This window comes from Canis aureus, chromosome 1, assembly GCF_053574225.1.
Source record: "Canis aureus isolate CA01 chromosome 1, VMU_Caureus_v.1.0, whole genome shotgun sequence".
NCBI lineage: Eukaryota > Metazoa > Chordata > Mammalia > Carnivora > Canidae > Canis > Canis aureus.
This window is the reverse complement of record NC_135611.1, coordinates 102406002-102428003: the sequence shown is the minus strand read 5'-3', so window position 1 is coordinate 102428003 and position 22002 is coordinate 102406002. Positions and strand designations below refer to the sequence as shown.

The window sequence follows — 22002 nt, the reverse complement described above, 5'->3', positions numbered from 1 at the left end:
AGAGACAGAGACATAGGCAGAGGGAGAGGCAGGCTCCATGCAGGGAGTCTGATGTGGGACCTGATCCTGGGACTCCAGGATCACACCTTGGGCTGAAGGCAGGCACTAAACTGCTGAGCCACCCAGGCTGCCCTGGTGGAATGGTTCCAAACTATGGCTTCCTGGAGCACCAGAGTGGCAGTCAGTTGAGTGTCTGACCCCACTCCCAGGGTCCTGGGTTCTTGGGATTGAGCTCCCCACCCCCACCCCCATCAGGCTCCCTGCTTAGCAGGGCGGCTGCTTTTCCCTCTCCTGGCCCTCCTCCCTCTCATGTGTAGAGGTGCTTGTGCTTTCTCTGTCTCTTAAGTAGATAAATCTTAATAAAATAAACTATGGCTTTTATTTATTCTTTAAAGATTTTATTTATTTGAAAAAGAGTGCACCCCCTGGCACCCACGAGCTGGGGATGGGGGGCGAGCTGGGGATGGGGGGCGGAGGGCAGAGACAGAAGGAGAAGCAGACACCTCGCTGAGCAGGGAGCTTGACATGGGGCTTGATCCCATAACCCTGGGATCATGGCCTGAGCAAAGGCAGACGCTTAACTAACTGAGTCACCCAGGCACTCCATCAACTTGGAAATCTTTTTAAAAAAATGTCCAGGGACAGCTGGGTAGCTCAGTTGGTTAAGTGTCTGATTCTTGATCTCAACTCAGGTGTTGATTGTGGAGCTGTGAGTTCAAACCCTGAGTTGGGTTCCACACTGGATGCGGAGCCTACTTTAAAACATTCCAGGCTTGGTCCCCAGAGATTTTGATCTGCCATCCGGCTCGGTCATTGGTATGTATTAAAAAACTCCTGAGACATTCTTTTTTTTTTTTTTTTTTAAGGTTTTATTTATTTATTCATGAGAGACACAGGCAGAGGGAGAAGCAGGCTCCATGCAGGGAACTCAATATGGGACTCAATCCCGGGTCTCCAGGATCAGGCCCTGGGCTGAAGGCAGGCACTAAACCGCTGAGCTACCGGAGCTGCCCTCCTGAGACGTTCTAAAGTATATACAAGGTTGAGAGCTTTAGCTCTGAGAGGTGGATTGAGGAATAAGGTAAATTAATTTGGTAGAGGGAGGGGAGGGTTATGAGTGACCAGTGCTTTCAGTATTTTGTCTAAGGCAGTCCTGAAAGCTGTGCTTTCCTGCAATAAGGATATTCCTAGCTCCGTCCTCTGAATGAGATCTATTACCATGTAAAGCAGAGAAACATCAGGGCTCACATCACATTCAAAGCCCGTGTTTCCTGTTATAGTTGGATTTGCGTCTTTAAGGAAAATGTCTTCAATATTCTTGGCCTTTGAGGCTGGCAGGTTCAGAGTAGGGATGATCTTCAAATATTTGACAGATGGTACAGCAAAATCAAACTTTGAAAGGAAGCAGTGAGACTGTACATTAATTGACTGGTTCTCAAGTACTTTGAGAGTTGACTGAGTTCTCAAGTACTCAGTGCTCAGCTGCAATAATCAGTTCTACTTGAGGAGAAAGGAAAAGCCATGGGATGTACTTACCTGATAAATAGTTTAAAATATGTTTATATTAACACAAACATCCCCCCAGGGTCACAGAAATGTTGGGGCTGAGAGGAAGGAACCTAGTTGTCTTCCTCTGAGGGGAGGCATGACCACTCCCAGTACATCTTTGAAACTTGTTTCCATCCAGATTTTTGCTGTGCTCACTTTAGTATGAGGAATTTAGCTTTGTGTTAAATTTATCTATCTATCTATCTATTTAGTGTTGAATTTAAATGGCAGAGCCCTTTTCTCACACTATGTTGGAGATTTAGAAGACAGGCCAGGCATACAGCTCTAGCCTGAGGTAGTATGAGATTCATGCTATTTTATTTGTGTTGTTTTGAAGAGGTAGTTACTATGCATGAAACACAAGTGTCAAAGTGTAGATTAGGAAAACTGAGTTTCGAGTTTCCTTTCCCATGCCAAGTGACCCAGTTCCCTTCTTCAGAGACAATCAGTGCTACCAACTTCTTGATTATTTTTCCAGAACTTGTCTGCCTTTTCACACTCATGTATTGGTTTTCTTTACTTTTTTCTTTTTTTCAAATATTTTATTTATTTATTCATGAGAGACACACACAGAGAGGCACAGATACAGGCAGAGGGAGAAGCAGGCTCCACGCAGGGAGCCCGACGTGGGACTCGATCCAGGGTCTCCAAGATCACACCCTGGGCTGAAGGCAGCGCGAAGCCGCTGAGCCACCTGGGCTGTCCCATGAATTGGTTTTCCATGTTTCCTTTTTCCTAAGTTTTCCTCTGCCCTTTCTTTTATCATTACACCACATCATGGAGATCATTTCATACAATGCCGGTAGAGTAGGTTTCTCAACTTTGGCACAGTTGATGTTTGGACCAGATTGTTCTTTGCTTTGGGGGGGTAGGGTTTGCTATCCTCTGGAAGGTAGGGTGTTGAACAGCATCCTGGCCTCTACCCACTAAAAGCCAGGAACACCCCCCCACCCCCGTTATGACAACCACAAATGTCCTCCAACATTGCAGGTGTCCCCTGGGTGCAAAGTTGCCCCCAGTGAAGAAGCACTGAAGTAGTGCTACTTTGTTCCTTTTAAGTTCTACATGGTGTCCCATTGTGTGTACATAACACTCAGCCATTTTCCTATTGGTGAGCATTTTGGTTATCTCCATTCTCTTGATAACTTATATTTGGTAAGCACTGGCACTGCTCTAAGCTTGTTACCTGTTTTCACACTTAATCATCCTAACAATCCTGTGAAGTCATTGTTATTTGCCCCATTTGGCAATTGAGGAAGCTGAGGCCTAGAGAAGAGGACATGAGAGGTCACTCAGACAAGGGTAACAGAGTTGGAAGTTGAACCCAGGCAGCTTCCAGGTTCATGCCATTCAGTGTAGGACTCTACTACCCCTGCCTACAAGCCTTGCCACAATGAATACCTTTGTGTTTCATTTTATCCACATGCAAGGATTTCCAAAGACAAATACCAGAAATGAGGTTTACTGTGTTAGAGGGTGTGTGTCCTTCCAATTTTCACAGATTGCCAAATTACCCTCCACTGAGGTTGTGCTAATTTCTTTCCTGCCTGCAGTATATGAGAATTCTACTCACAGCCTTCTGAATGGGTCTCAGGCTTCCTTGGTCCTTTGGGCTTCTTTTTAAGATTTTATTTATTTATTCATTAGAAACACACACACACAGAGAGGGGGCGGGGGCAGAGACATAGGCAGAGGGAGAAGCAGGCTCCACACAGGGAGCCTGATGTGGGACTCAATCCTGGGACTCCAGGATCACGCCCTGGGCTGAAGGCAGGCGCTAAACTGCTAAGCCACCCAGGCATCCCCTTCTTTGGTCCTTTGGATGCTTGGTGTATACTGAAAAAAAAAAAAAAGGATAAGGAAGGTGAGAAATTAGTGTGTGCCTCTGGCTGAAGATAGCTCTTGTAAAGGTAGTTCATATACACTTCCTAACAGCTAAGGATGAGGTAGATTTTCTTTACCCTAAAATTGGCAGAGGCAAGTTCTTTGTATGTTTTGGTTTTTTATTCATTCATGAGAGACATACGGAGAGGCAGAGACACAGGTGGAGGGAGAAGCAGGCTCCCTGCAGGGAACCCAATGCAGGACTCCATCCCAGGACCCTAGGATCATGACCTGAACCGAAGGCAGATGCTTAGCCATTGAGTGACCCAGGTGCCCTGGCAGAAGCAAGTTTTTTTTTTTTTTTTAATTTATTTATTTATGATAGTCACAGAGAGAGAGAGGGGCAGAGACACAGCCAGAGGGAGAAGCAGGCTCCATGCACCGGGAGCCCGATGTGGGATTCGATCCCAGGTCTCCAGGATCGTGCCCTGGGCCAAAGGCAGGCGCCAAACCGCTGCGCCACCCAGGGATCCCCCAGAAGCAAGTTTTGAATCCAGAATTATCTGATATCAAACTGCCGTTCTTTCCTCCCCAGCAGTGCTGATTTCCTCAGAAAAAAAAATTGTGGGCAGGAATTGTGCTTTTCTAATTGGGGTGCATGGCTGAGTACAGTTACAAGAAATCACAGGACGGACAGGGTACCATTTGTTGCAATAATCTATTCTACCTGAGGAATCGGAAAGCGAAAGCCATGGGATGTACTTATCTGATAAATAGTTTAAAATATGATGTTTATATTGACACAAGCTCAGATTTATTAAGATACAGGATGCCAAAGGCATGTGGATGTTTCAAAATGAAACAGAACCAACCAGCAGAAGTTTTCTGTAGTGAAGAAGCTGCATTGGGTTATGCCCAGACCACAGAACTAGGCATTACCTCTGTAGTTTGGAGATACTAGTTAAGCAGATGCTACAGATCACCCAGCATACCCCTGCCTTGGAATCTAATGCAGAGAGAATTCAGGCATCACAAGACTCTGGGTAGGCCCCTTTGGCTCCATTTTCTGGAGGAGGGCAGCCTTGCTTACTTAGCACAGTCACAGAATGGAAGGCCAGGCCACTTAGTCTGTCACTGAGCCACAACTCTTCACCTTAATGTCCTGTGCTGTAAATCTCCCCAAGTCCTGTGGCCATTCTGATAGAACAATGGTTTATGTCTCATAACCATGGTTATGTACTGATGTCTTTTAGACCCTGCCATAGAGGACAGCGGGGGTACTTCCTGTGTAGAGTCCTGTCTCATACCAGGAGGGCAGATTGTGCTACATGTCGATAGGGGCTGAAACCTATAAGCAGGCCCATGTTGAGGTTTCCGTTTTCATTCTCAAAATGAAAAATGTTAGCCCCAGGTGGTCAGTTTGCTTTAAAGGTGAAAAGAGTTCATGTATTCATTTAAAATATTTAGTACAGGGGATCCCTGGGTGGCTCAGCGGTTTAGCGCCTGCCTTTGGCCCAGGGTGCGATCCTGGAGTCCCGGGATCGAGTCCCGCGTCGGGCTCCCGGCGTGGAGCCTGCTTCTCCCTCCTCCTGTGTCTCTGCCCCTCTCTGTCTATCATAAATAAATAAATAAATCTTTAAAAAAATACTTAGTACATCCCACATTCTTGTACTTACTAACTAGGAGGTGGTGATGTCACCCAGGGATGAGTGTATTCAACATACACACCTGAGTACTTCCCCAGAGCAAGTGGACAGCACAGTGATTCAGCCTTCTCCAGACTCTCAGCCCATAACACTGGCCCCTCCCCCACTCTAACAAAAACAGTGATGATAAATACAGCTCTCCTTACTTGAGCACTGACCATGATATTGGTATCCCACACAATGAACTGCATCCAGGTTGAAGAGGCCCCCCTGCCCCAACCAATGGGGCCAGGATGGCTTCTTTTTTTTTTTTTTTTTTTTTTTAAAGATTTTATTTATTTATTCATGATAGTCACACAGAGAGAGAGAGAGAGGCAGAGACACAGGCAGAGGGAGAAGCAGGCTCCATGCACCGGGAGCCCGACGTGGGATTCAATCCCGGGTCTCCAGGATCGCGCCCTGGGCCAAAGGCAGGCGCCAAACTGCTGCGCCACCCAGGGATCCCAGGATGGCTTCTTGAAGTGAAGGCACTGATATAGGGCACTTGGAGACAGACTGTAGCACCAAACAGAAAAAACAAGTTACATAGTGTTTTGGGAAGAACTCAGTCTTCCCCTGTGTGTGTGTGTGTGTGTGTGTGTGTCCTTAACTCTCACAGTGCTGCAGCATGACACTTCTGGCGCAGGTGTGTGGATTTTTTCCGTGAGGCAATTTTGCAGCACCAACTGGCTGTCCTACAGTGTAACTTAATTCTGACCCTATCTCCCTGGATAGAGTGCCAGATCCCACAGGTTTATGACTCAGGTCCATGAGATTGGCCTTCCACTTCACAGACCAATCACAATAGTAGGTCCCCAGGCTACCCACACCTTCTCTCCAACTTTGCTACAAATCAGAGGTTCCTGTGACCTTCTTCTCAAGATTTGTTAGAGTAGCTCATCAAACTCGGAAACATTTGCCCTTTTATTAAAGGCTATAATGAAGAATCTAGATTAACAGTCTCATGAAGAGCTACATAGGTAAGTTACATAGATGAGGTCTGGGAGGATACCAAGTGCAGGAGTTTCTGTCCCTGTGGAACTGGGTTGTGCTACCCTCCCAGTGTGGATGTCTTTACCAGCCTGGAAGTTCTCCAAACCCCATTGTGTAGGAATTTTATGGAGGCTTCATTTTGTAAGCATGATCAGACATTAATTGCAGATTCTCTTTTGGAAGATGGCAGAGTAAGCCTGAAAATTTCAAGCTTCTGCTCATGACTTGGTCTTTCTGGTGACCAGGCCCTGTCCAGAAGACCACCCAGAGTCACTTCATTAGAACAACAGACATTTCTAGTGTTCTTATCACTTAAGAATTTACAAGGGTTTTAGGAGTTCTGTGCTACCAAGGAAGGGGGCAGAGACCAATATACTCTTTATATTATCTTTTTTATTCTCTTAAACCTAGAGCATTAGTGATGAGAGCTATGGAGAAAAGAGAAGTCAAGGCTAGACAAGGGAGACTGGGAGTGATAGGTAAGAGGGTGGAAGGCAGGTTTGTAGTGTTATTAGAAAGGTTACAGTAAAACTGGCAGAGAAGTGAGATTGGAGCATAGAGCAAAAGGAGTGGGGAACTGAGGTCGGGCTGTTCTAGCACGTTCTGAGGCCAGCAAGAAGGACTGCACAAGGAAGGAGAGAGATGGAGGACCTGAGTTTAACTTCTATTAATCCTCACAACAACTCCAGTAGTTCTGTATTCTCATTTAATAGAGGAGGAAACTGGCATAGAGGTTAACTAACATGCCCATGGTAACACAGCTAATGAAAATAGTCATCACACCCAGGTGGTCGGACTCCAGAGTGATATGTTTATTTACTTATTTTTTAAAGATTATTTATTGGGATGCCTGTGGGGCTTAGCGGTTTAGCTTCTGCCTTGGACCTAGGGAGGGATCCGGGATCAAGTCCCACATTGGGCTCCTTGCAGGGAGCCTGCTTCTTCCTCTGCCTGTGTCTCTGCCTCTCTTTCTCTCTCTGTGTCTCTCATGAATAAATAAATAAAATCTTTAAAAAATAATAAAGATTATTTTAGAAATGAGAGCAAGTACACAAGAACTCAGGGGGAGGGGAAAGCATCTCAAGCAGATTCCCTGCTGAATGTGGATTCTAACACAGGGCTCCATCTCAGGACTCTCGGATCATGACCTGAGCCGAAATCAAAAGTGGTATGTTTAATACAGCCCTTACCTCTGACCCAGAGGGTTATCAGGGTATCTGGGTCAACATCAGCTTGAATACGGGCTCTGCCACTTCCTGCCCTATAGCCTTGGGCAAGTGATCCCTACTTCTCTGTGCTTTATATTACTCATCTGGAAATGGTGTCAGTGAGAGTACCTGCCCCACCAGGGTAGGAGTGAAGATTCAATTGTTACCTTCATAAAGTGGTACCTAGCATGTTTAAGCACTCGGTATTTATTCATTTTAGTATTAATCTTAGTATTATTACTTTGCTTTTCTCTTTGTAAAGAGAGAAGCATGATAAACCAAATGTTCTTCTGGCTGGGTTCCTTTGTATAGTAAAAGGTCATTTTAGGACTTGCATTTTGAATCAAAACATACCCATTATCAATCTCCAAACTTTTTTCTTTTTAAAAAGATTTGTTTATTTATGAGAGACACAGAAGGCAGAGACATAGGTAGAGGGAGGAGCAGCCACCGTACAGGGAGCCTGACGTGGGACTCGATCCTGGAACTCCAGGATCACGCCCTGAGCTGAAGGCAGATGCTCAACTGCTGAGCCACCCAGGCGTCCCTCAAATTCTGAACTCAATTATGACTTTGGGTTTCATATATCCTCCCTAACTGCACCCTTAAGGGAGAAAAAAAGAACAGCTGTAGAGAGAAGCATTCATATTTCCATTTTCCAGACTGTGCTGCTATATACCTTTTTCATAGAAAAGTCACCAAAAATTTTTTATGAAATATTTACTATTAGCACTGGAGTGGGTTGAAGGCATTCTTTAGAGGTATGTGCTGAGCCATTAGGCATGAACTTTGATCATGTCTATAACTTTGAAATGATTTCAGAAAAAAGGAAAATATTAACATTTGGTGAAAGGTAATGAGGTGTTCATTATACTGTTCTTTTCTCTAGATTTCAAATTTTTTCAAAAGGGAATATATAAAGTATACTCCGATTTCTGCCTTTTCTAGACCCTGACCTTTTCCAAAAGACAAGTTTAGAGAGCTTGGAGTGACTGTCAGCAAAAGTGTTTCTCTGTAAGATGATATTGGCATAAAATGTGGTTACACTCCACCCCAATTTCAGCATGCCAGGAAGCATTCTGGACTGTTGTTGATTCAGTCAGCCAGGATTTCTTGAGCACTGCACTGTGCCAGGCACATTCTCAATTCCCAGGAGAACAGTGAAACAGTCTAAAAGTGCTTGCTTTCATGAAGCCCCTGTCAAGGTGTGGGAGATTGTCCCACACAAACAAAAATGTAAATAAGCCTTTCTCGGGAGGCAGGTTGTGGTGTGAAGAAAATGCAGCAATAGAATGGTGTAGACTCTAGTATAAAGCAGTGTGGTCCTGTGGAAGTGTAATGCAAGACATAGATTTTAAATTTCTAGCAGCTGTATTGAAAAAAGTGAAAATAACAATCATTGCAGTTAATTTCAGCACATTTTATTTAATTTAGTGTATCCTAAATACCAGCTTATGGTCAGTATAAACAATTATCAATTAGGTATTTTATATATTTTTTTTAAATCTTTTTTTTTTTTTTTTAGATTTTATTTATTTATTGAATGAGAGAAAGAGAGAGAGAGAGAGAGAGAGAGAATGGCTGGGACACAGGCAGAGGGAGAAGCAGGCTCCATGCAGGGAACCTGACGTGGGACTCGATCCCCGATCTCCAGGATCACACCCCAGGCTGCAGGCGGCGCTAAACCGCTGCGCCACCGGGGCTGCCCTATATTTTTTTCATACTAAGTTTTTTAAATCTGTGTTTTGCACGTGTAGTACACCTCAGTTCAGACGCTTTATTAAATCTCTTCATTTCTTGAAGATTTTATTTATTTATCTGACAGCACAAGCAGGGAGAGCAGCAAAGGGAGAAGGAGAAACAGACTTCTTGCTGAGCAGAGAGCCTGACTCAGGCCTCGATACCAGGACCTGGGGATCATGACCTGAGCCAAAGGCAGACCCTTAAGCAACAACTGAGCCACCCAGGCATCCCTTGATCTATATTTAAATTTCATAAAACTTATCATTGGAAAAGTAGATTCACAAACTCCGTTGTTTCAAATATTCTTCAAAGTTTTACATTAACTAAATCAAGGATTAGTTTTTAATTTAGGTTAATAAAACAATTCACTGATTTTAATATTTAATTATGTCTTTTTTTTTAAGGTTTTATTTTATTCATGAGAGAGAGACAGAGACATAGGCAGAGAGAGAAGCAGGCTCCATGCAGAGAGCCTGATGTGGGACTCGATCCCAGGACCCCAGGATCATCCCTGGGGCTGAAGGCAGACACTCAACTGCTGAGCCACCCAGGCATCCCAAATTATGACTTTAGTAATAAATCAGTTGAAGCTAAATAACACTAGACACTCAGTTGCGCTAGCCCTATTTCCAGAACTCACTTGTCACCTGTAGCTAATGGCATGCATATAGAGCAGCATGCGTGCAGAGTGACTCAGTGATAGAGGGGCCTAATCCACCCCACTGAATTTCCCTGCTGGATTTACACATACCTGCCTAGTGAGTTCCCTCTTCAGCTCTCGCATCCCCTCCACTTCTTATCAGTCATACACATTTTATTCACCACATAGCGGCCCAACAAATTTTATTAAATGTCAAGTCAGGTAGGTATGTCACTCCTCAGACTCCTGCTCCCTCAGTGATGTCTTATCACACTTAGGTTCAGTTCCAAACTGCTCGTGACCCCCTTCATGATGTGGCCCTCCTGATTTAAGCCATCTCACAGACCACCACTCCCCACCTTACTTGTTCTACTTCAGCACACCATTCACTCTATCCATATACCAAGCACACACCTGCTGCAGGGTCTTTTTACCTTTTGTACCTCTACCCAGAATGCTTTTCCCCAAGTGCCTCATACTTGCACTACATTCAAACCTGAACTCAATGTTGCATCCTCTGAGAGGCCTCCCTCAACCATCCCATCATTCCACCCTCTGCTCTGATCCTTTTTTTTTTTTTAAGCAGTGATCTCAGCTGACCCCCCCCCCTTTTTTTTAAGATTTTTATTCGAGAGAGAGAGAGAGAGAGGCAGAGACAAAGGCAGAGGGAGAAGCAAGCTCCATGCAGACAGCGCGATGTGGGACCCAATACTGGGACTCCAGGATCATGCCCTGGGCCGAAGGCGGTGCAAAACCGCTGAGCAACCCAGGGATCCCATAACTGACACTTTTTCTATATAAACTTGCTATCCCTGTTGGGATGTAAGGTACAGGGTTGCTGGTCCTTCTTTGTGGTAAATCTGCTCTTTGCCCAGCACCTGGGACATTACCTGGCACATAGTAGACACAACAAATGCTTGTCAAATGGATGAATAGGTGTCTTCATGTTTCATTTGCCTCCTGATCTAGAGCCTTTTGTGATCTTGGGAGCAGATAACATTGGCCATTGCCCCTTCCTGACCCTGAGAAGGGGCAGAAATGTTGCAGATGTCCTGACCTTTCTCGATGTGTATCTGTGTACCTGTGTGTATGTGTGCATGCATGTGCATGTGTGACCAGGATGAAGGAGCAGGGGATTATTATCCTAGAGACTCCAGGACCACCTAAAAGGCCCTGTCATCCTCATGACTTCTCTTCTCCCACAGCCCCACCTTCTCAGCACTCTGCCCTTCTTCAAGTTTGGACTCTCAAGGGGGAGGAAAGGATGCCTGCTGCACGAGGGAAGTCCAAGTCCAAGGTAAATAGTGATTCTTCTTGGAAGGAAGTTCCATCTTGTAAGATAGGGGCCATTGCTTTCTTTCCATGGAAATTCTGCCTGACGGAATCCCATCCAAGACCTGGTCTGTTTCCTCCCATCACCGTGAAAGGTAGGAACATGAGAAGAGCTCTAGGAACCCATGTAACCACTCAGCGCTCTCTCCTTTTTTTCTGTGTGCACATGGCCACTGACCTGTTTGTTTAGTATTTCCAGAGTGTTTGACTGGGCTGCTCCCTAGAAGGAAGAGGAGAGCCACTGTGATTTCTCAAGGTAGACATGAGTACCTACATGGGATCTGCTGAGGCAGAGGAGGACTTGAGGTTGTGCTCTAAAGTTAATCTGTCAATGTCTCTATTTTTACTTGTACAACGCATATTTACAAGAAGGAAATTTGGTTTTTTAAGAGACCCATATAACCCTGTATTTAGGTTGGGTTAATTGGAACCAGGCCAGTGAGTCAACCTTCTGTTAAAAAACCTGCGTAAAAAAAAAAAAAAAAAAAAAAAAAAAAAACCTGCGTCACCACTTTAGATGATGAAGTGATTTTCTAAAATAAATATCTTGAACACAATTTCTGTACCAAACAGTTTTGTCCTCTTAAGTTATGTGTTCCCTGTCACTGCTATAACAAATTTCCACAAACTTGGCTGCTCAGAACAGCATGTATTTATGGCTCATAGTTCGTGGGTCAGAATCAGGCATAGTGCATGGCTGGGTCCTCTGCTTTGGGTCTCACAAGGCTGAAAAAAGGTATTAGCTGGGTGTGTGGTCACGTCTGAGGCTCTTTCTTTCTTTTTTTTTTTTAAAGTCTTTTAAATTCATTCATGAGAGACAGAGAGAGAGAGAAGCAGAGACACAGGCAGAGGGAGAAGCGGGCTCCATCCAGGGAGCACGATGTGGGACTCGATCTTGGGACTCCAGGATTACGCCCTGGGCCGAAGGCAGGCGCTAAACCGCTGAGCCACCCAGGGATCCCCATCTGAGGCTCTTCTAAACTGTTTATTAGCATATTCAGTTTCTTCTGCTTTCCATGTGGCCCTCTTCCATCTTCAATCCAGCAGTAGCAGGTCAAATCAGGCTTCCAATATCTTTTTTTTTTTTTCAGGCTTCCAATATCTTGACTTCTCTTTCCACTCTCCTCTTCCAGTAGGGGAAAATTTTTCCACTGTTACGGGCTTCTGTGATTACATCACCCACCTACAAAATCTAGGATAATCTTCCCATTTAATGTCAAGTGATCAGTAACCTTAATTACATCTACAAAGAACCTTTGGCCCTGTGTAGTTGAGTCACGTGCTCTTTAGAGAGTATGAACTTAAGCATGAATCAGAAGTCGGGCTGCCCAGATTGAACTCCAGCTCCTCCATTCACTAGTTGTGGACTTTCCGTACATCATCTCCCCTCTCTGGGCATCTCATTTCCTCATCTGTAACATTACTGTGATTCTCTTAGCAGTGCCCCAGCCAGGTCACTGGCTCACATGAGTCAGTACCTGTAGAGTGCTTAGAAAAATGGCTTTTGTCAATGCCCAGTAAATCCAAGTTGATAATGCTTTCTATGGGACATTGTCCTTAATTAATAGCTATATCATATCGTATTGTGTTGTATTTATTTTATTTTATATACCTGTTTGTCCTGGCCTCAGAACCTCAAATGTTTCGAAGAGATTCCTGGCACCATAGATTTCTGGTATTTGGGACAAGTTCCTTGTTGTCTCCAGCCGAGGGAAAGTAAGCCTGTGGTGAAAAGACATGTGATCTTCTATTTCAGGTGCCAGTGACATTTGGAGATTTGGCCATCTACTTCTCCCAGGAGGAGTGGGAATGGCTGAGCCCCATTCAGAAGGATCTGTATGAAGATGTCATGTTGGAGAACTACCAGAACCTGGTCTCTCTCGGTAAGGCTCTCTCTCCGTAATCCACAACCAACCCTTTGTGGGACAGAAATCAGCCTAGTTAGGAAAATAGAAGCCACTGTAGCTTTGTTTAAAGATTTTATTTATTCATGAGAGACACAGAGAGAGAGAGGCAGAGACATAGGCAGAGGGAGAATTAGGCTCCCTGCGGGGAGCCCGATGCAGGACTTGATTCCAGGACCCCAGGATCACAACCTGAGCCAAAGGCAGATGCTCAGCCACTGAGCCTCCCAGGTGCCCCTGTGGTCTGATTTTTCAAGAGAATAGTTGGTTTGTAGAGTTAGAAATGAGCAATTGTAGAGTTAGAAATGAACAATTCAGCCCACTGTAATTGAACTTTCATCTTCCTCCTCCACCACCTGCCCTTCATACCCTTTGTACTCCCTTTGTGCTCATAAACCCTCATTCCCGTTGACATGGGGCTTGGCTCTGTGGCATGCATATCATGTTCAGTTCTGTTGTTTTTCCTGAATGCAGGACTTTCCTTTCGGAGGCCAAATGTGATCACCTTATTGGAGAAAGGGAAAGCACCTTGGGTGGTGGAGCCAGTGAGGAAACGCCGGGGCTTGGGTGAGTGACAGAGAACCAAGGCTTACATGTTGCTATTGTTTGTTTCTAAGAGCACTCTCTATCTTGAGAAGGCAACCTCTTAAAGATGTTTGCAAGCTGCCGCTTTCCCTGCCTTAAAGGCCACAGGCCTGTGATGAAAATTCTGGTCTCTTTCAGTGTGAGCTCCTAGAAGGAAAATAACCAACATTTAATAAACCCTCTACTAGGTACCAGAAAAACTTCTAAGTACAGGTTCCTCCCAGTCCTATAAGGTAGGTACTATTATTATTCCTGTTTTGTATATGAGGACACCAAAAATCAGAGTTCAATAACTTGTCTAAGGTAACCCAGATAGGAAGTGGCAGCAGAGCTAGGTTTGAACCCCAGCTTCTTGTCTCAGAAGCTCAGCTCTTAATGCCCTCATGATGTACCTATCATATTCCCTCCCTGCTTCAGCATTTTCCTTCAGAGAAAGCATATTCCAATTCTCTCATGATAGCATTGATAATGTTCAAACATGCATCATTTTCTTCATTCTTTAAAAAAAAATGAAAATATTTTCCATTACTGTTCATTTTGACTACTTTCCAAGAACTCATTCCCTTTTCTGAAAGATTTCTCTTTATTTTACTTACTTACTTAACAGTTCTATGAGTGTTTTTTTGTTTTGTTTTGTTTTTTTAAGATTTTATTTATTCATGAGACACACAGAGAGAGGCAGAGCAAGAAGCAGGCCCCATGCAAGGATCCTGACGTGGGACTCGATTCTGGGACTCCAGGATCACGCCCCGGCAGAAGGCAGGTGCTAAACTGCTGAGCCACCCAGGGATCCCTACGAGTGTTTTTTTTTTGTTGTTGTTGTTTTGTGTTTTTTTTTGTTTTGTTTTTTTGTTTTCTTTACATTTTTAAATTTATTTTTGATACAGAGAGAGAGAGAGAGAAGCAGAGACACTGGCAGAGGGAGAAGCAGGCTCCATGTACCAGGAGCCTGATGTGGGATTCGATCCCGGGTCTCCAGGATCGCGCCCTGGGCCAAAGGCAGGCGCCAAACCGCTGCGCCACCCAGGGATCCCTTGTTTTGTTTGTTTTTTAAGTGGGGTCCACACCTAGTGGCTTGATTTTACAACCCTGAGATCAAAAGAGCTAGACACTTAACAGACTGAGCCACCTAGGCACCCCTGAATTTTTTTAATTGTAAAAAATTCATAACATTGAATTTATCATCTTAACCATTTTTAAATGTATAATTAAGTGTGCAACAGATATCCAGAACTCTTCCACCTTGTCATAACTTATGAAATTACACTCACTAAACACTAATATTCCTCCTCTCTTCCACCTGGTCCTTGTTAACCACCTTTCTTTGTATTTCTCTGATTTTGATTACCCATGGATACTTTATATGAAAGGAATCAAAGAGTATTTGTCCCCTTTTTTTCAATATAATTCAGGTAATTAACATATAATGTATTACTGGTTTCAGAGGTAGAGATCAGTAATTTAACAGTCTTATATAATATCCAGCAATCATTACATGCCCTACTTAATGTCCATCATCCACTTACCCCATCCCCCCTCTACTCTCCCCCACTCCAGCGAGTATTTGTCCTTTTGTAATCTTTTTTTTTTTCCTGAGTGCTCGTTCCTTGAGGTTCATCCATGTTGTAGCATGTGCCAGGATTTTTTTTTAAGGCTGCATAATATTTCATTGTATATATCATATTTTCCTTATCTATCAATAGATATTTGGGTTGTTTTGCTTCTTGGCTGCTATGAATAATGCAATAATCAACATGGGAGTACAGATGTATTTAAGATCCTAATTTCAGTTTTTCTGGATATATATCCAGAGGTGGGACTGCTGGATCATATGATAATTCTGTTTTTTATTATCTGTGGAACCTCCATACTGTTTTCCATTTGTCGTTTCCACCAAGAGTATACAAGTGTTTCGACTTCTTGTCAAGTTGTCTTTTTTTTTTTTTTTATAGTGGCCATCCTTATGGATGTGAGATGATATTGTGGGTTTGATTTGTATTTCCCTAATGATTAATGATATTGAGCATATTTACATATGTTTATTGGCCATGTGTCTATCTTCCTTGGAGAAGTGTCTATTCAAGTGCTTTGCCCAGTTTTAAAAATAGGGCTGTTGGGCAGCTCTGGTGGCTCAGTGGTTTAGCGCCGCCTTCAGCCCAGGGTGTGACCCTGGAGACTCAGGATTGAGTCCCATGTCAGGCTCCCTGCATGGAGCCTGCTTCTCCTCTGCCTGTGTCTCTGCCTCTCTCTTTCTCTCTCTCTCTGTGTCTCTCATGAATAAATAAATAAAATCTTTAAAAAAAAAATTCATCAGAGATATTGGCCTGTAGTTTCCTTTTCTTGTGTTGTCTTTGTCTGATTTTGGTATTAAGGTAATGGTGGCCTCATATAATGAATTAGCAAGTATTCTCTCTGCTTCTATCCTCTGAAAAAGATGATAAAAATTGGTATGGTTTCTTATTTAAATTTTTGGTAGAATTTACTAGCAGATGAATCTAGGCCTGGTGCTTTCTGTTTTGGAAGTTATTGATTATTGGTTTAATTTCTTGGATACATAAGGCCTATTCACATTGTCTATCATATGTGACTTTTGGAAGACTGTTCAACAAAGTGTTTTCTTTCATCTAGATTTTCAGATTTATGGGCAAAGAAATTGTAATTTTCCTTTATTCTTTTAATTTCCATGAAATACATATTTCTGTCCTAATTTTTATTTCTAACAATAATTTGTGTCAGAATTCTCTTTTTTCTTAGCTTATCAACTTTATTTTTATTTTTATTTTTTTTTAAATTTTTTTTATTTATTTATGATAGTCACACACAGAGAGAGAGAGAGAGAGGCAGAGACACAGGCAGAGGGAGAAGCAGGCTCCATGCACTGGGAGCCCGACGTGGGATTCGATCCCGGGTCTCCAAGATTGCGCCCTGGGCCAAAGGCAGGCGCCAAACCGCTGCGCCACCCAGGGATCCCTAGCTTATCAACTTTAATGACTTTGAAAGAACCAGCTTTTGGTTTTGTTGTACTTTTCTATTTCTTGTTTTCAATTTCAGTGATTTCAGTTTATTTTTTCTGCTTATTTTGGATTTAATTAGCTTTTTCTGATTTCCTAAGAGGGGATCTTAGATTACCAATTTTAGATCTTTGTTCCTTTTTAACATGCATATAGTGCTACAGACTTGTCTATAAGCACTGGTTCCGATGCATCCCACAAATTCTGATGTTATGTTTTATTTTCATTGCGTTTAAAATATTTAAAAATTTCTTTTGTGATTTCACACTTATTTAGAAATGTACTATTTAACTTTCAAGTAGCTAGGGATTTTCTAGTGATTGATTGATCTTTTTTTTAAGGATTTTATTTATTTATTTAAATAGGAGAGAGAGAGCGTGCACAAGTAGGGGGAGAGGCAGAGGGAGGGAGAAGCAGACTCCTTGCTGAGCAGGGAGCCCAATGTGGGACTCAATCCCAGGACCCAGGTCATGACCTGAGCAAAAGGCAGACACTTGACTGACTCAGCCACCCAGATACCCCTCCAGTCATCTTTTGTTAACTGATTTCTAGTTTAATTTCACTGTGGTCTGAGAGCATTGTGTGATTTCTATTATTTGTTAAGGTGTGTTTTTAAGGCCCAGAATGTGGTCCACTTAGTGAATGTTATATGTGAGCTTGAGAACGATGTGACCTCTGCGATTGTTGGATGAAATAGTCTATAGATGTCAGTTATATCCAGTTGAAAGAAGGTATGGTTGAGTTCTACTAACTGATTTTCTGCTTCCTGGATCTGTTCATTTATGAGAGAGGGATGTTGAAGTGTCTTAAATATGATAGTGGATTCATATATTTCTCCTTGCGGTTTTATCAGTTTTTGTCTCTTATTATTTCATGTTTTGTTGCTTGACATATATCCATTAAGAATTTATAGCTTCTGAAGAATTGATTCCTTTGTCATTATGTAATGCCTCATTTTATCCATGGTAACTTCTTTTTTTTTTTTTTTTTTTTTTCCCATGGTAACTTCTGTGCTTTTAAAAGTCTGCTCTGTCCAGAATTAATAGAGCTACTCCTGTTCTCTTGTTAGCATGGTCTATTTTTCTGCATTTACTTTTAATCTGTGTCTTTATATCTAGCATGAGTTTCTTAGAGACAACACATACTTGGGCCATGGTTCTTAATTCACTCTGAATAAAATCAAATTCAATCTCTTTTGATTGGTTTAGGCTTTTGATTGACATTCAAAGTGATTATTGATATATTTGGATGATATTTACTATATATAAAGTAAATATTTTATTTGATGTCTTTATTCCTGTTTTTGTTTGTCTTCCACTCTTTTTCTGGTTATTGTGATTTTACTTTTTTGTTTTGTGGTTTTAAAAGAAGATTTATATGATTCTATTTTCTGTTCTTCCTTATATCATATGTGTGTGTGTGTGTGTGTGTGTATGCGCACATACTTTTTTTTTTACATGGTTGCCCTAGAATTTACACTATATGTTTGCAGCTAATCCAAGTCCACTTTCAGGTAACACTATACCACTTTATGGGTAGTGTGAGTACCTTACAATAACAAAATAATGCTGATTCCTTCCTCACCTGTATCACTGCTATCATTCACTTAATTTATATATAAAATACATGTAAGCAAGCATATATATATATATATATATATTTACGTGTATACATCAAATAAATATATAAGCATACACAATTGAATACATTGTTGCTGTTATTTTGAACAAACTGTTAAGTCAATTAAGAAGAAAAATGGTTTTTTTGCCTTTACTTATTTTCTTTCTTTCTTCTTTTTCTTTTCTTTCTTTTCCTTTCTTTCTCTTTCTTTCTTTCTTTCTTTCTTTCTTTCTTTCTTTCTTTCTTCCTTCCTTCCTTCCTTCCTTCCTTCCTTCCTTCCTTCCTTCCTCCCTCCCTCCCTCCCTCCCTCCCTCCCTCCCTCCCTCCCTCCCTCCCTCCTTCCTTCCTTCCATTATTTATGTATTCATTAGAGACACAGAGAGGCAGAGAAAGAAGCAGGTTCCACGCAGGGAGCCTGATGTGGGACTTGATCCTGGGACTCCAGGATCATGCCCTAGGCCGAAGGCAGATGCTTAACCACTGAGCCACCCAGGCATCCCTACTTATTCTTTCTTTATTGCTTTTCCCTTCTCTATATAGATCCAAGTTTCTGATGTATTAGTTTCCTTCTAACAGACCTCTTTTAACATTTCTTGCAAGGCAGGGCTACTGGCAACAAATACTCCCCTGCAGGGAGCCTGATTTTCCCTCTGCCTATGTCTCTGCCTCTCTCATAAATAAATAAAATCATTGAAAAAAGATTTTATTTGAGAGAGAAAAAGAGAAAGAGACCAAGCATGAGTAGGGGGGAGGGGCAAGGGGAGAGGGAGAAACAGGGTCCCTACTGAGCTCGGAGCTGGATGTGGGGCTCCATCCCAGGACCCTGGGATCACTAGCTGAGCTGAAGGTAGACGCTTAACTGACTGAGCCATCCAGGCACCCCTGCTTTCTGGTTTTCATAAGGATTCTGTTGATTGAATCCTTTAGCCCACAGAATTTTTCTTCAGCTATGTGGAATCTACTAATAAGGCCATTCAAGGCATTTCTTTATTTCTGTTAGTGTCTTTTATCTAATGTTTTGTTTTGATTCTTAGGTTTCCATCTCTTGCTTACATTGCCCATCTGTTCTAATATGCTGTGTACTTTATCTATTAGAGCTCTTAACATATTAGTTTTAAATTTCTGGTCTGGTAATTCCAGCATCCCTGCCATATCTGAGTCTGGTTTTGATGCTTGCTCTGTCTTTTCAAATTGTGTTTTTTGCCTTTTGGTATGCCTGTATTTTTTTTTTTTATTTTTTTTTTAAGATTTTATCTATTCATGAGAGACAGAGAGAGAGAAGCAGGCTCCATGCAGGGAACCTGACGTGGGCCTTGCTTCCGGTTCTCCAGGATCACATCCTGGGCTGAAGGCGGCACTAAACCACTGAGCCACCGGGGCTGCCAAGATTTCTTAAATTCTAATTATTAAATATTTCTATAAAGTCCTTACTATGATAAAATTATACTGACTGTCGTTATTGTTATTATGTATGGTAATGGTTATTATTATTATCATTGATAATGACTGCACAGAAACTTCAGTTTTCAGCATAGAAAAACAAATATTGAATTTCTTGCTATCTTTCAGACTCAGGGTTTAAATGTGAGACCAAGAAGTTACCTCCAAATCTGGGCATCAAATCTGGGCAAAGTATCTATCAGAAACAAGTTTCTGCATCACAAAACATTCCCACAGGAAAGAGAAGCTGCAAGAAAAGTTCAGTCCCGATAAAACCCAAGAAGGTGCATTCAGGGAAGAAATCTTTAAAATGTAGTGACTGTGGGAAAACCTTTGGTCAGAGTTTATCCCTTCAACTTCATCAGAAATCTCATACTGGAGAGAAGCCTTATGAATGCAGCAATTGTAGAAAAGCTTTCAGGCAGATCTCCTCCCTCATTCTTCATCAGAAAATTCACAATGGAAGGAAAAGCTATGAATGTGATAAGTGTGGAGAAAGCTTCATTCAAAGAACATCTCTTATTCTACATGGGAAAGTTCATAATGGAAAGGAAACTTTAGACTGTGGGAAGCCTTTGAGTCGGTGCCCACCTCTCACTGTGGGCCAGAAAATTAATTTTGTTGAGAACATCCACCAGTGTGGAAAGTGTGGGAAAGACTTCATTCGGATGTCATCCCTTTTACTACATAGGAAAATTCACAGTGGAAAGAAAATACACAAATGCAATAAATGTGGGAGAGGCTTCAATAAGAAATCAGCCCTTGTTATACATAAAAGAATTCATACTGGAGAGAAAACCCATGAAAGTAAGAAGGCTATAAGTCTGATTCCACAGCAGAAAATTTATCATTTAGAGAATCCTTATAAATGCAGAGAATGTGGAAAATCCTTTAATAGGATTTCATCCATTATGCTTCATCAGAGATGTCACATGTCAAAGAAACCCTACAAATGTGATAAATGTGAGAAGGTCTTCAGGCGGCATTCAACTCTAATTCTACATCTAAGAATTCATAATGGAGAGAAACTGTATAGATGCAGTAAATGTGAGAAGGTTTGTAATCGGCATTCATCCCTTATTCTACATCAGAAAGTTCATACAAGGAAAAAGAAATTGTTTGAATGTAAGGAATGTGGGAAGATGTTTTCTGGAACTGCCAACCTTAAAATACATCAGAATATTCATTCTGAAGAGAAACCCTTCAAATGCAACAAATGTAGTAAAGTTTTTGGCCGTCAGTCATTTCTTATTGAACATCAGAGAATTCATACTGGAGAAAAACCCTATCAGTGTGAGGAATGTGGAAAAGCCTTTAGTCATCGAATATCTCTTACTCGACATAAGAGAATTCATACTGAAGACAGACCCTATGAATGTGATCAATGTGGGAAGGCCTTCAGCCAGAGTGCACACCTTGCCCAACATGAAAGAATTCACACTGGAGAAAAACCATATATGTGCAAAACATGTGGGAAGGCCTTTAGTCAACGCACATCCCTTATTCTACATGAAAGAAGTCATACTGGAGAGAAACCATATGAATGTAATGAATGTGGGAAGGCATTTAGCAGTGGCTCGGATCTTATTCGGCATCAGAGAAGTCATTCTTCAGAGAAACCATATGAATGTAGTAAATGTGGGAAGGCATATAGTCGGAGTTCATCCCTGATCCGACATCAGAATACACATTCTGAAGAAAAAGCCTAAGTTTTTTAATATGTGAAAGCATAGAGTGAGGCTGTCAAAGTAGCAGAGACCAAGGCATGGAAAATGCATTTGTCTATAAGATAAATTTTGTAAAAATGGGACCACTTGATAATGTGCCTCATTTTGAAAGCCAAAGAACAAAAGTCACTGGTGACTTTGACCAGATGATTTGTAATCAGTGAGGCAGTGACTTTATCATAGATCTTAAGTTGAAAGTAGTAAGGTCAGACAGTTGGAGCACTCATTTTTAATGAAGACCACTCTTCACTTGATAAGAATTACTGATGTTTTATTTCCATTGTAATTTAAAGGTATTTCGTTAGTCACATAAAACAAGGAACATCTGCTAAGTCCGTATTTGTAGATGGGTCTTTGAGCCTGGTTTAAGGTCACATGAAGAAAGAGTTTGAGGTTGTCCCTTAGGACTGGAACTATCACATATAAGAGATTTCTTGGGCAAACCAGTGTGCTGCTTCCAGCTGACAGAAAATTATGGCTGAGAAAAAAGAGTGAGTCTTGAAGTAGATAAAGGTTTCACTCATAAATGTGTGAATCATTACCATATTGTTTCCATATGAAGATATATGATGTTCGTTGTGTGTAAAATCTAACAAGCCTGTGATGGGCTATTGGGAAAGGAAACCAGGATATACTGAAGAATGAGAACTTAAAAGCAGGGAAAAATTATTTGTTACTGTTTTGTTTGAAAATAAATGTGTTTATATTTATATGAATAAACATTGGTATTTTCATGTAAGAA

General features: G+C 41.8%; 1 protein-coding gene across 5 annotated transcripts in view; it reads left to right on the top strand.

The window, feature by feature from the left end:
• The window catches only part of ZNF667 (zinc finger protein 667), a 25948-nt gene extending 3946 nt beyond the window's left edge, over positions 1-22002 (top strand). For 3 of the 5 annotated variants that reach the window (XM_077913231.1, XM_077913227.1, XM_077913221.1), the window contains exons 2-5: positions 10847-10938; positions 12730-12856; positions 13352-13444; positions 19663-22002. In XM_077913231.1, the coding sequence (XP_077769357.1) occupies positions 10906-10938; positions 12730-12856; positions 13352-13444; positions 19663-21242 (1833 nt within the window). In that variant the 5' untranslated portion in view covers positions 10847-10905 and the 3' untranslated portion in view covers positions 21243-22002. Of the gene's footprint in view, positions 1-692; positions 817-866; positions 1082-10846; positions 10939-12729; positions 12857-13351; positions 13445-19662 lie in introns of all 5 variants that reach the window. The other 2 variants (XM_077913223.1, XM_077913224.1) reach the window with 2 other exon arrangements.